The 14,518-nt window shown below is 41.0% G+C and overlaps 1 protein-coding gene across 4 annotated transcripts in view; it reads right to left on the minus strand.

Moving 5' to 3' along the window:
- Positions 1-12,024: 12,024 nt before the first annotated feature.
- The window catches only part of CCDC93 (coiled-coil domain containing 93), a 66,652-nt gene continuing 64,158 nt past the window's right edge, over positions 12,025-14,518 (minus strand). For all 4 annotated transcript variants that reach the window (XM_048952461.1, XM_048952460.1, XM_048952459.1 and 1 more), the window contains one exon: positions 12,025-13,193. In XM_048952461.1, the coding sequence (XP_048808418.1) occupies positions 13,140-13,193 (54 nt within the window). In that variant the 3' untranslated portion in view covers positions 12,025-13,139. The remainder of the gene's footprint in view (positions 13,194-14,518) is intronic.

Below are 14,518 nucleotides of genomic sequence, written 5' to 3' on the forward strand. Positions count from 1 at the left end.
ACAAAGAAATTTTCAAATAATTTCCACTGGGAGATTAAAATACTGGATGATATTGCTCCAGCTTACCCTAATTAAGTTTTGTTTATTAATGCATTATAGATGCATAATGACTGCACAGAATGAAACAACTACACAGGCTGTTATTTCTGACTGTAATTTCCCAATTGAGACAAAGCAAATGTTCTGAGTTGAGACTAAGTAATGGAAGAGAAGGGCTTCAGCTTCCTGGCTTGTGCACATGCAGTTACCTTTCTCTTCGTTTATGGAATTACAAATGAAAAATAGTTTCTGACTAAAAATCTGTGTGCATCAAGCAATGTCTGTTCTGCTGCAGTATTGCTAGAAGTTTAAGAGATTGTCAAACTGATTGGATATCTAACGTTTCCTTTGCAACTTAGCCTGTTATCAATCTTGTGTGCAGTTAATAGACCTCAGCCATCAGACTCTCAAGGCTTGCCTCGTAACAGTGACTGATAGGCTGGGGACTAATATCGTGCGCCTTGAGAAATTGCCTTCTTTCTCTGAGAACCTTGACAAAGAAATTGGACTCTTTAAACCACTTTAAAAGGGTGATCAAAACTGTCCTGCTTGAACTGTAAGATCTTTTTGAAAGTGGCACATAAAGGAGAATTCCATTGCCAAGCTACTGCTCATAATCATGAAAAATCTTGTCATGTTACAGGTTTCTTATTCCATAATGCTACTGAGTTACAGACAGGCACAAGACCAATCAGAAAGTGTTGCCAATCGGATGTTTTGGGGTGAATATCACACACAGAGGACATGTTCTTCAGTATCAATAAACACTTAAGAACTGGTTATTATCTACTTACACCTGCTGTTAATAAGAAGTATGTCCACATGTTGGCAGTAATTAACCTTTTTGTTTCATGTATCAGGGCAACCAATGCTTTGGATACCCTAATCATTTGTTTCCAAGCTAGTTGAAGCTCTCACAAGATGGGTAAAAAGAACAATGAGTAATTATACAATAGCATGTGAGTAGAAGGCTCCAACTTCTGGCCACAGTGGAAAAAATGCAGGGTACTGACAAGCTACAGCTTGTACTTGGATTTTAGTTCCATTGTTGTCCTATTTATGAGATAGTTACTTAATCAGTTCAACTTGTAGGGGATCTTACAGAGATCTAAAATCCTAATAACTAGAAAAGAGCCTATTATTTGTCATTAGGTGGTGTTTTCTCAAACTAATAACTGAAATAATAAAAGGAAGAAAAACAGACCCTAAAAATCTTGCATAATTTTTTCCAAGGGCTCATCTTTGTTCTGATTGACTTCTGAGGATACTTGTGTGGTTTTCTGAGCTCCCCTAATTGGTTGCAGTTAGCTCTGAGCATGGAGTCTCAGTAATACTGTTTAATGTTACAATGCATAACTGAAACTGTAAGTCACTCAAATAGACCATATGAATTTGTGTGAGTTATTGAATCTTCCTTTTAACAATGAGTAAGTGTTCATTGTACATATTTACCCTTAATTAAGAAAAGCTTTTCTGTGAGGAAAGGGCAAACAGACTGACTATCTTAGCTGGTCCCACTGTGCATGCTGTTCCAGAGGCAGCTGCCCTTTCAGCTTTCAATTCAATGAGGACAGAGCCCAGGATTTCTTACAGTGCCCATTTGGAGGCCATTTTACTTTGTTACGAGGCACAATTTAAAACTAAGGACAAATGGGAAAAAATTTACTGCACAGATTAGGAGTTTGCTAGAACGAGAATCAAAAAGGCGTTTGAACTATGAGTTTATGAGCAAACCATTCAATCAGAAACCAATGGCTATGAATTCCTTAAAAAACAAAACAAAAAAAAAAAACACCACAGCTCTGAACATAGCATTTAACATTAAAATTCACTGGTGGAAAGTCCATACCTTCTATATAGACAACATAATAGTAAAAAGCTCTTGCTCCTCCGCAGGATTATCAGTGGTAGGAGAAACAAGAAGTAAAAGTCAAGCAAATTGGACTTATTAAATCATAGATCACCAGTTCAAGTTTTCTGTAGATCTGCTGTGTTTTAATGTGGCTGCTGTAACCAGAGAAAAGTAAATTCATTGAAATTCTGTTATATAGATAAATAATTATCATCCTCCAAGGCTGTTCCTAGGCAGCAGGGCCTTGAAAGTGCTAGAAAACAGAGCAATAATGACGTTGGTCTGTATGACCATTGTATGGGAACTGCTGAGTCACAGCCTGAACCACGGATTGAACACCTGGGGAAAGGACCTGGTCAGCATTGGGAGCACAGGTGAAGGCAATTGATGTGTGTGACTGGAAGGGGTGGAGCCTGGCTGCACCTCTCAGACCTCACTTAAGGTCTGACTGCCACAGGGGAATGGTTTTTGGTTGGAAATCCCTTCCTTGTGGAGTTTCCCTTGTGAGCCTGGATCTTCAGAGATGAGTGAGAGCTTTTCTTTTTGTAACAACTTTGCATTGCACTAGTCCCTTTGTCGTTACACCTCCTGTATCACCATTCCATCATGTTGATCTTTGTTAATGTTACAACCATACAAAAGGGAGTTTGTTTGGACAGGAAACATGAGGGTACAGGGAGGATTAAGTTATGTTTGTAACACTCAGGCTAATAGAAAAGGGAAACTTAATTATGATAAGATCGTAGCAGAGGAGATAAATTTCAATGTCAGCAGCCTAAAGTGTGAGTTTTGAAGGCAGCATTTGGTAAAGTGATAAGGACTGGGGAATATATTCTGTAACTTGTTAAATTGCTCGATTCCACTTAGCCGTGAGTCCTTCTCTCTCTTAGCCATTTTCAGGGCACCAGAGAAAAGTGAGAAAAAAAAACACAAAGAAAACATAACATATTTCTACACTGAACAGATTACTGTTTTCCATCGTTTGCATTTCTTACTCCCCAGGCTTCACACAAAAGAACCCAGTAAGAATGATATTTTGTATTTACTGTCACTTCTATCACTTGTCTCCAAGTCCTTAGCTACATATTTGCTCACTTTAAGCACAGCGAAGTAGTTGATGACACAAGTTATCTTCTAAGGATATGTATATCCTGGCTGATAATGTTCTGAAGCCATTAGGAAGATTTAGACAATGAAGCAAAGGATATTTGTTGCTTTCATTTGACTTAGACACCATAGTTATCGCAATACTGTAACTATACAGAAATTTAAACTGCGTGGTCCTGTAGTTTCACTAGAAGAAAAAAAAAAAAAGTATTTTTTTCTCTTTTGTGGTGTGATTTTTATTCTTGCTCTTTTATGTAGCATTTGTTTTCTGTTACTTGGAATACATACATACCTGTAAGTCTACAGGTTTTTTTTAAAGTTCTCTCTCAACTTTCTCATAGCATACCCTGTTCCTGAGATGCTGCATTGTGTTAACATAGCACTTAGTCTTAGAGGAGCAGTCAGCCTTTGTACTCAAAAGACAAGTCAGCGATGAGGGTAATTATCAAGAAAAAAGAAAAAAAAAAATTCCTTCAGAGGCTTTATTCAGAGCTTTGTATTATAGAATTAGGTTATTCCAGCCAAGGAGGAAGAAAAAGTGGGAGATTCCAGTGCAGTTTATGTTTGTGGAAAGTGACTGCCCATGTGTGGCACGTGAACTGCATGTAATAAGTGTGTGGGGGGGAACACCCCAGAAGTTAAAGGGCCTTTTTATCTGCTTGTTTCCTTTATTTCTGAGTGACTTTTACAACAAACAAAGCATTGACTGAAGATTCTTTAGCTTAATTACAATCATAATGAACAAAAGCAGACACAAATTAGAAAGGAATGATGCAAAAAGCATGGGAAGGCAGCCGTGAAGCAGCCACAGGCTGATAACGCTCACCGTCGCCTGGTTGTTTCAGGTGCTGCTCGTGTATTGCTCATCTGGGGAGCAGAGAGATAATGCAAGCGTGAGAGTCTCATATTTGCAAGGAAATGTGCTTCACTGACCTTCTCTCGTCCTGTTTCCACTGCAAACAGCGTTAGCGAGCCCTCGGCAACATTGAGAAGCTCAGTTACAGGAAAGGAGCCTGCGTTGTGTTTTGCGAGTAACTTCCACTGAAACCGCACTGAAAGTGTGGGGAAACGGGACGGAAGCGCCGTTCGGGGTTATAAAGGACGTTAGGATTTGGGACACGGTACCTGCGGTACCAAAACCACCCCAACGCTGCCGGGCTGTGAGGAGAGGGGCATCCCGCAGCCCTTCGGAGCAGCGAGGAGCCGAAGGCGGATCGCCCTCCTCAGAGGCTGCCGTGCAGCGGGGCGGGAACGGCGGCGCCACCTCCCCGTGCCTCCCGCTCGCCGCTCGCCGCTCGCCGCGCGCCGCGCGGCTGCAACCCGAGTAGAGCTGCGGGGAGGGGCCGACGTGGAGCGCGCGGCACGGAACACGCGCCGCTCTCCCGCTGCAGCTCCTCCAGCGTCAAGACGGCTCTCACCCGGCCCCGCTCTTTGGCTGCGGGCAGAGCTGCAGCTGTAAGCAGGAGCGCTGCCGGGGCAGCCAGCAGGCTTCCTACACCATCGTCTCCAGCGGCGCAGCGTTCTACCCGTCCCATCTGTGCTGTCCTCTTCTACTGGAAGACCTACGAGGCGGCAAAGCCGGGCACGGGGACCACAGGAGGAACGCGCAGCCCAGGTAAAGGGGAGGGTTGGGGATGTGCACCGCGTCCCCCAGTCGCCTGCCTCCTGCATCGGTGATTTCAGCATGGTCTGAGACGTGCCCTGGCGCTGAGGATTTAGCTCAATTAAGGGGCTGTAATTAGCCAGTCAGAAAGTGCCACTCCTGGAGAAGAGTTTTATTCTCTTTTCTAAGTGACAGGGAGAATAAATGATAGGTGCACGCACTGCAAGACTGGGACCCATTTAAAACTTATCCCATTCCGTTGTGTGCTCGGGCTGGTTTACTGTGAGCAGTGGGAACATCCTGCTCACTGCACAGTACCAAAGCAATGAATTATATACAAGAATACTGGTAATCCAAAATGACAGAGAGTTAATTGAGCTAAGGCATTGTTGCTTAAGTTTTAGCCCTACAGATGCACCTCGTTGGTATGTCACAAACGGATGCAGCTTGGCTGGCAGCACTTTGTGCTGCTGCAGTGCCAGAAGCTGCTTTGAGCTGTACTGACAGAAGAGCTCCTGTCTGTGGGAGCTGAAGACCCAGATTTGAGGGCGTTGCCACTATAGTTATTACTGCAATCTCAGCAAATGCTCGAGCTGGAAATTTTTCACCTTACATTCACAGTGCTTGACAGCAAGTTCTTCTATAGCAGTGCTTTTTGAATCTGCAGTTGGTATGTGCTGCCAACCTGCCCCATTCCCGTCAGTGCATATATGAACCCTGTGGATCAAGGGAGCTGACATAAAGGATATGCTTCTCAGTTTCATTTCTAAGAGACTGAGACTTATCCCCTATAGGAGCAGGATCCACTGTGCCCACCAAAACAAGGAATGCTGGAGAAGAATCTTCAGATGCATCACATTACTGTTCCTTTGGCAAAATGAATTCATTTTCTTAAAAACACATTCAGAAAGATAACATTGCCATGGTAAGTGCAAAAAGTGAGGTGTTGGGCTTTGCCTCTCCTCCTCTGGGAGGAATTAGGCTGTCAGCGTCAGCACTGTCCCCTCTCTGATGGGACAAATTCTACTTCACTTTTCTTGCTTTGCCCAACAGCTTTTAATTTTCCACTTTTCTCTTCTACAGTCTCTCTCTTATTTCTGCTTTCTTTTACCACATCCTTCCCTGATCCTGTCATCCTCACCGGGCAACACTATTCTTTGTCACTCTGTTACTCCAGGAGTGCAGTGCAGCCTGTTTATGGCAGTTCTCACCTCGGGTGCCCAGCAGTGGTTGTTCTGAGGAGCACTGTGGGGCTTTGAACTGTCGGTGCCAAGGGCAGCACTTCTCAGCCTGAAGGTGACAGCAGTAGCAGCGATCCCTGCTGGGAGAGGTGTCCATGCTGTGCTCAGGAGGCAGCTGCCAGGTACTGCTGGGTTGGAGCTGTATGCCAGGGCTGCCACTGATGGCCTGAGACATGCCAGCAGCGTGGTGGGTTAATTCTAGCAAGTTAATTTTAAAAAGATTTGAGGTCATAGTACTCATAAGCCAGTAGAAATGCCTGAAAAACCAAGTGGAATGATTCTGATGATAGTAGGATGTTTTCAAACACAGCTTTTCAGCTGACAGAGCCAGGCATGGGTGTATGGACACAGGGAAAGGGCATCTCTCTGAACTGAAAGTTGGTGTACACAGAATGTCTTTCCATACTCATACAAACCAACTATTTTGAGTTTTTCTTGGTTATGATTTTACTTAAGGAAAAACACTTATGACAGTCTTCTTAAAAAAAGGGGGGGGGGAGATGGATATGCAATAGCTTAGTTTTAACATAGTATATATAGTGACATGGTGCAATGAAGTCCTCTTTGAAAATGAGAGGTTTTGGTTTTTTTTACTTTCCCTTGAAACAAACAACAACAGAAATTGCAGGGTTGGGAGACTAAATCAGTCTGACGCTTTGTAATCATTTGTTTACTTGTCATAAAACTCCTTAAGAAGTGAATTATACAGTCAGTACTGACATTAATGAACCTCATGTAAAAAAAGCTGTTACTGACAGCTGCACCCTGTCATATCTTGTTGACAGTAGGTAATAATTCCATCTGTAAAAAGTTCAATTAAAATAAATGAGAGAGTTGAAGGACAGCAGAAACTGCTGGATAATGCCCTTCTGATCAATCACAAATCACAAATACAAGGCTTGGCAGAATCTAAATGTCAGGATTGCTTATATGTAGCAATTACAGGGTCAGTATTACATTTCAGTGTACGGAATTAGCAGTCAAGTTTTGTTGATGTGCTGTTGTTGTTTTCCCTCTTTCAAAGTAGTTTGTACACTAGGTGTGTAAGTAGAGCCTGACCAAAGCCTATCAGTTTTGTGGGAGTCCCTCCCACTCCTTTGATGGAAACTGGGCAAGGTCCCACAGCTGCTATAGGTGCAGTGCTGTCTTGCAATTTGCCCTGTGAAGCCTCTCCAGCCTATGGAACTTGTTAGGACAGTATGGAAGCAAGAGAAGATACTCCTCTGAAGGAGTTAAAAAAAGGTTAAGGTTAAATGTAGTACCAAACTGCCCTGTGCTAGTGACAAAGTCCTTTGGCTCTTCCCAGGAGCACACTGATGTAGCTGTTCCTCATGGCTAACACATAATCTTTCAGGGTTGCTTGTCACGAAGCTGTCCTCGTGTCATACACTCATCCTTTTTTTGCAGAGAGTGATGAAAGATGTGCAGAGCAAGTCTTTCCCAAGACAAATGATGTGATCGTTGCTACATGAGGGGTGTCCCATTTTAATTGTCAGGACAGATGTGGTTTTCATTTTCCTCTATTATTTGCCTGCACTCGTAATCTGCTGCTCATGCATTCTGCAGTCACGTTTCGTGTTTGAGGCTGAAGACAGGGCTATCTATCTTGAAGAGTGATGGTCTAGCCCTTGCCAATGCTTCCTTTGCTGAGTTGCTCTCCTCATATTAAACAGAAACCCTCCATGTATTCTGAAGCTCACACAAAGGGCCATGCATGTAAAATACATTGCTAATTTAGTAACAGGCAGGGAGTACTGCTGGCAGCAGGAGTAGCTGACGTTTTCCCCCCTTGTATACCTCCTGTGGAAGCCAGAGTATGAACAGGAGGCTGATTGAAATGGTGCTTTTCTGGCAGCAAAGTACTTGTGGCAGTACGGAGCTGGTGCGAGTGAAATGCAATACACCTGGCATCACACGACTCCTTATTCATTGTAGTTTGTCAGTCACACTCAGCAGCTTTTCCACCATAATGAGAAGTCTGGTAAATTTGGCAGCCTGGAACACTTTCTTCCTTTTAGCATGGAAAGAATCGAATTGGGGCCTTTTGTGGTAGGAACACAGATGTCATGTTGTCATTTAAAAATACCTCCCTCAAACAAATTGCCTTGCTAAGAATCCATGTTTTCTTTTGTTTCGAGGTGAAAGAAACTTAGCATGAACCACAGATGGTGTTTACAGCTCATCATGCAGCTATCACTTTCCAGATAGATGGAGAAACATAGAAGGCACAGACAGAAAAAAGCTGCTTTGATAGTTGGCATCTCAGTCAGAGTTCTTGTATTGTGCTGGATCTCCTTCATCATGGAATTACTAAGTCCCCTCCGTTCCTGCAACATGCCACGCACCTGGAAAAGCATTTTTCTTTGGCTTGGCTACTCAAATTCTTCCTTCAATCCTTTCATTTACATGGCATTTAACAAATATTACAACCATGCCTTCAAGAACCTTTTCCTGAAGCAGAGAGAAAGGTGGACAGAGAAGGAAATGATTCCTTTATTGCACAATACAGAGTTTTCTGGAGGGAAATGTGCCAGCGATACACGCAGACTTCAAGCACAAGATCTCGTTAAGGGAATGTTGTAGCAAAGAAGACTGAAGAGGATTGCATATAGACCTACAGTCAGGTTGCAGTTCCTCCCTTGGAAATACGTATACGCTACTCCAGAGTGTGAGAAAGAAAGAAGAAGTGAATATCTCCCTTCATTGAACTGTTGTGTGTTAAAGTCTGCAAGCAAAGCACTGTATTCATCTCATACCAAGAATGTCAAGTCTAAGCCATCTCATCCAGCCAACTACAGGTGCCATCCTGCAGCTTGCTCATCATCAGCAAGGGCACCAAGGGGAACTGTGGATTGAGCAACACCGAAATGTTTTTTGGAAAGGAGACAATAGAGAGAATGAACATGCTGCATTCAACTGTTGACTTTCTCTGAAATTAAGAGGGGTGACTAAGCAGCCTCAAAACACACCCTAGTCTGGCTGAGGGGCTGTGTTCATCATGAAGATGAACAATGAAGGATCTTGAATAAAAAATAATAATAAATGATTTTTAAGAAGGTAATCTAAAGAAAGATCATTTAGCAGTACTTATGGTTGTTTATTTTTCTAAACAGGAGTTGGCAGTTTGGAATAAACCAGTTATTTCTGCCTAAACACACTGGCCTCATTTTATTTCTTGATGCTGATTTTACTCTACCTAGAACTTGGTGGAGACGACTGCTCAGCAGAAAGGCACTACTGCCTCCTACAGCAAGGTTCCAAGAACCCTGCAGTGCCATATGAATTAAAGCCTAGGGTGCTTTGTGCTCTTGGAATCCACAGATTGTGCAAAAATCCAAAGGCTTTGAAAAAAGGGATGTGAACATACAATATCAATAGCTTTCTATGTTCTGTGCCCAGCTCCTACAATAGAAGCCTCAATCTCTCTTTGTAAAAACCTGTTTTACTTGAGAATTGCCAAGCCCTTTCTGCATGAAGAGTGATGCAGGCAGAAATTAAGGATTTAGCCATGAAAATACAGGCTGACAAATTCCCCTGGCACCGGTAGCTTCTAAGCTAGTCGGCACCACAGTCATCAAGAAACCAGGTACTGGCAGCCTATGGCAACATGCTGCTGAATGCCTATGGGCACCAAAATTGTCCGAAGAGCTGGACGGGATGCAGTTCCTGCCTGGAAAATCAGGGAGACAGCCCACCACCCAGTTCTGGTGGCTGCTGAATAAACAAGACAGTGTTCAGAAACTTCAGATAAAAGAGTATCCTAAGCGTATGTCAGCCACCACCCAAACAAATAAGATTTGTGTATTGCCTCATAAGTGCATCCTACTTACATGCCTGATTTAGGCACAGCTGGCTCTAAGGAGCAAATCGCAATTCCCCAGCTCTCTGGTGTGCATGAATACCAACAGTTATACAAAGTGGGACCTAAGATTGTGTTCCAATGAGCTGATTTTTCAGGAAATAGGCTTAAAGAGGAAGAAACCTTAAAAAAAAAAAAAAGAAAAGAAAAGAAAAACTGGTCATGTTTTAACTTGCCTACAGAGATTTCCATATCAATAGTGCCGTCTGCAAGTCTGTCCAGTCCCCGTTATAATTTAAAGTGATGTTATCATCTCTCTCCTTCGCCCACTGTTGTTGCTATTATTTGTACATTTTACAAGGGACAGAGAACACATGATAATAATCTCCTCATGCTTTCTTCTGAAATTAGTGAGTACTGAGGGTATCAAATGCTTGTATACTGGTTAGCTCTGAGAGCACCTTAGCTCTGATGCAAATCAAAACATAATGAACACTTCAGAGTACAAATGCTTTTTAGTTTGTGCAAAAACTTCTGCAGTTACATGCAGCTAAGTAAAAGAAAGTAAGCAGCAAACTCAGCAGTCCTTTCCATACACGCACTTCAGAATTCATTGCCTCAGCCACACAGCTCCACTTATCTGTGACCAATAAAAGTACATTAAATTCTACATATCAAGAAGTAACACCACAATTCTATAAAAAGACCATATAAACTTATGGCATACATGGAAGCTCACTGCTTAAAGTAAAACAATAATCACTTGTTCTCTGACTGTTCTCTGGTCTTTGAAAACTCCACTTAGAAATTATATTATGCTACGGCCTTCCACTTTTAAAAATAGCTATCAGCATTTCAGTGGAAGCCAGAATTAATTTACTTTGCTCTAGTCAGCAGGATTGCCATATTTATAGTGTTAAAGCACCACGGATACCATTCCCAAAAAGCATCTTCTCATGAGTATTCAGAGCATAATGTGTGTTTGTTCCTCCACTGTAAAACTGATTTTTGTCCAGTGGAGGGCTACAAAAATGGTGACGGGCCTGAAGCATCTCCCCTGTGAAGAAAGGCTGAGTGAACTGGGTCTGTTCAGCCTTGAGAAGAGAAGACTGAGAGGGACCTGATCCAGGTCTATAAGTATCTAAGGTGTGGGGGGCAGAATGGCGAGGCCAAACTGTTTTCAGCGGTGTATGGAGAGAGGACGAGGGGAAATGGCCAGAAACTGCAGCATAGGAAGTTCTGCACAAACATGCGCAAGAACTTCTTTACAGTGAGGTGACGGAGCACTGGAACAGGCTGCTCAGGGAGGTGGTGGAGTCTCCTTCTCTGGAGATGTTCAAGACCTGCCTGGATGCCTACCTGTGCAACCTCCTGTAGGGAACCTGCTTTGGCAGGGGGGTTGGACTCGATGATCTCTGGAGGTCCCTTCCAACCCCTACAATTCTGTGATGAAGAACAGTGAACAGTCATCAAGGAGAGAAAAAGTTTGCCACTAGCAAAAGTGCCCTTTCTCATGCTAATAATTGGCTTTTCCCCAAGTATCAGAAGAAAAACCATCTCAGTGTATAAATTAGAAAGATAATCGCAATTTTTATAGAGTTTGCAGACACTATTTGTCTACTGCTATCAAAGCCAACTAGAGAATGTCTACAACTAGAACGCAATTCTGATTTCCTTCTTTCGATACTCTAAATTCAGTTTTGCCTAGATTTTTAAGTAAGTACAAGAGAAGCACCCTGCATTATACTCAGTCATAGCCATTGTAGGGGAGTAAGGCATAATCTGGCTCAGTATAAAGATTCTTCCTATTTGTACTGAATGAACAGGAAATTTCAGGTTATCTCAAAATCATGAGAAGCCATATCACATTGAATCCCACCTACCAGAGTTGAGGTAGCTTACTGCATTTTACCCAGACAGAATCAGAATGCCCATAATCTCCTTACCAAAAGCTTAATGAATGCATATGCTTTTCCATTTAATGCTACAGTCTGCATAAGGTCACATACAACCTTGCACTGTTCTCAAAAGGAGTGAGGTGGTGCAGTGTGATGAACTCATACCATCTCCTTTGAGAATTTTGTACCATAAGCAAATGTTTATGCAAAACAAATCTTACCCTTCTATAGATCAGCTCTGTATACAGCACATTTGATAGTTTGTTCCAGATATCTAAACATCAAGCTTAACAAAAGCAGCAAGAGGTAACACATTGCCAAGTGCTATGTGACACAAGAAAGCATTTCTACTAGTGAATATCAAGACACTACATTTACAGAATTCATCTTTTAATGCACTTGTAATTCAAAATCATATTAAGGCTTCTACATCAACCTTAAGCGTGGAACCTCGAAGTGCCATCCTAAAAACACAAAAGCAAAAGTTCACTGAATGCTAAACATCTTTTTATTTTGTATTTGCTGCCAAAGAAAGTAATCTATCAGCAGTCATCAGTGTTACTGGGGAAAAATAACGTGGTTTTCCTTTTCCTAAAGAAAAGATGTGATGTACGTTAAGTCAGTCCAAAATCCTGATGTTAAGTACAAAAAGCAACTGTTTGAATTATAAAATACCATACATACAGATATAAAAATGTTTCAGAAAGTGTTCCATAAAGTTTCTAAACTTTCAAGGACAAATCTTCAGTAGGGTAGATAGGCTGTTGTCTTCAAAAGGTGAGCATCAGTCATTTGAGTAGAAAGTCTGAATCTTTATCTTCCTATGTTACAGCTGACACAGACTTAGATTTTCATCCCAGCCAGGGATAACACGATGGCTCTAGTGATTAAGGTGTTTTTCCTGGAGTTATTAATTTAACAAGTGCATACTCTATATATAAAAAGGAAATTTCAAACAAAATTATACAACTGCTAGACTTTATAAAAATATAGATCTATATTTTTACATGAGAATTATCCAAGGTAAGTTTCCATTTTCTTTTGTCTTAACCATTAGAAATTATATTTTTATTCCTCTGGGATCTTACCTAGAGTTTAAATTAAAATGATGTGAAGTTATTAGCTGGTGGAAAGTTTTGGGAACTATTTTCTGTGTTTATGTTTGGCCAAAATTAACAAGCTACTGCACCTTGCAGTGCTCATCTTATGGTACTGGACATACTACACAGTCTGTATCTACTTATTGCAGAATTTTGTAGTTCTTCAGTGCTAAAACCCAAATAAAAACCATCTTTGTTGTTCTTACCATGAAGAAAAAAATAAACCGCCAACAAAAATAAATAAAATTAGACAGTATTTCTGTTTTGCTGTACTGCATTAACTCTTTACTGTGTAGTGGAGGCAATAATGAATAATACAGCCATTTCATGAAGGAATGTAGAAGAGTACATACTGGAAAAAATCCCAGACTTTACAGCTGTGTGTATGTGTATATACACACACATAGGTCTACAATTGCAGCTGTAACTTTCACTTCACAAAAAAGATTTAATGTATAGACTGAACAATCATATAGATCAACTTCACCAGCTGGAGATCTTCAGGAAGAACTAGCTTTCAACTTGGACAGCAGCATTTCATTCTTACGACATTCCTGTTAACAGAAAACAAACAGATAAAGTAATTATTCTTAACCCTACTGTATGTATCTGCATATCAGCAAACCAAAGCCTCATCTTTGAAAGACCTCTGAAGTACACAGTAGCCTGGAATAAATGATAAATTGAAGTTAACTCTTGATTCATCCACAATGTTATTCCAATGGAAAATTCATTAAGCTTCATGACATACACACCAAAAGGAACACTGCTTAACCATTAGTCTAAAATTGTTAGAAGTGGATAGAGTATATCTATATGTTTATTTCTAAATTGAAAAAAAAAATCTGAAATTGAGATTACTTTTTGAACATCTGAAAATCCAGAAGGCAGTCTGCAAAATGTCAGTGTACAGGAAATTACTCTTGGTCAAGAAATGTGTGAACATAGGCACATACCATCTGTTTTCATCAGCACAACCACAATTTTATATCATTATTTTTAAAAATAGCAAGATCGAATAGAAGTTCTCTCACAGGGCAGTGGAAGAAAAATGGCTTTTTTTCTGCTTCAAAAAAAAAAAACCACAAAAAAACAACCCAAATTAACAAAACCCCCCACAACCACCTAATCTCTTCAAAGAGGATGTGAGAAAGTCAGAAAAGTAGAACAGCACATCTCCCAAAGCACATCATCCAAAACAAGAGGGGGCTACCCCAGAATAAACCAGAAATATTTTTTTTTCCTCCCAAAACACCTGATGCCAAATGACAATTTAGCCTGGCAGCACTACTTTCTTTACCATGATAACAAGTAACAGAAGCACACGTTATGATGATAAACTCAAGAAAAGTGAAATGAATGAAGGGTTAAACAGTCCTTCCACTGCAAGTAAAATACAAGGCTGGCTACTAAAGTATTTATGACTGCAAAGATACTAGATTGCCTCTCTTACTCACACATTTCCACAACCCTCTTTGCTCCAACGCCTAAATGCTGCTCATAGATCTCCAGAAGATTCCATCCTGAAACCTAAATATGCAGCTTCCTCAGTAACAACTTAATACTTCCCTTTTAACATGGAGGGCTGCCAGCCAATCAGTGTCAAAATAATTTTCAGAATAAAATTCAGAGTTTAAAAATAATGGAATAGTGGAAACATCCAAGAAGAGACAATGTTAACATGTAATAAAGTATAAGGAACACCTGTGCACAACTTGAAAGTCCTAATTACTTTGGCAATTAGAATTCTGAACATGACAACACAAAATTAACAAAATAAAAACACTACCATTTGTTGCCATCTAAATTCCCATTGAGTAGAATGCAGCAAGGATCTACGTTATAAGCCTTACAAATATATAAAAAAAAAAATCATAAT

The sequence above is a fragment of the Lagopus muta genome, chromosome 8 (genome assembly GCF_023343835.1).
Source record: "Lagopus muta isolate bLagMut1 chromosome 8, bLagMut1 primary, whole genome shotgun sequence".
Taxonomy (NCBI): Eukaryota; Metazoa; Chordata; class Aves; order Galliformes; family Phasianidae; genus Lagopus; species Lagopus muta.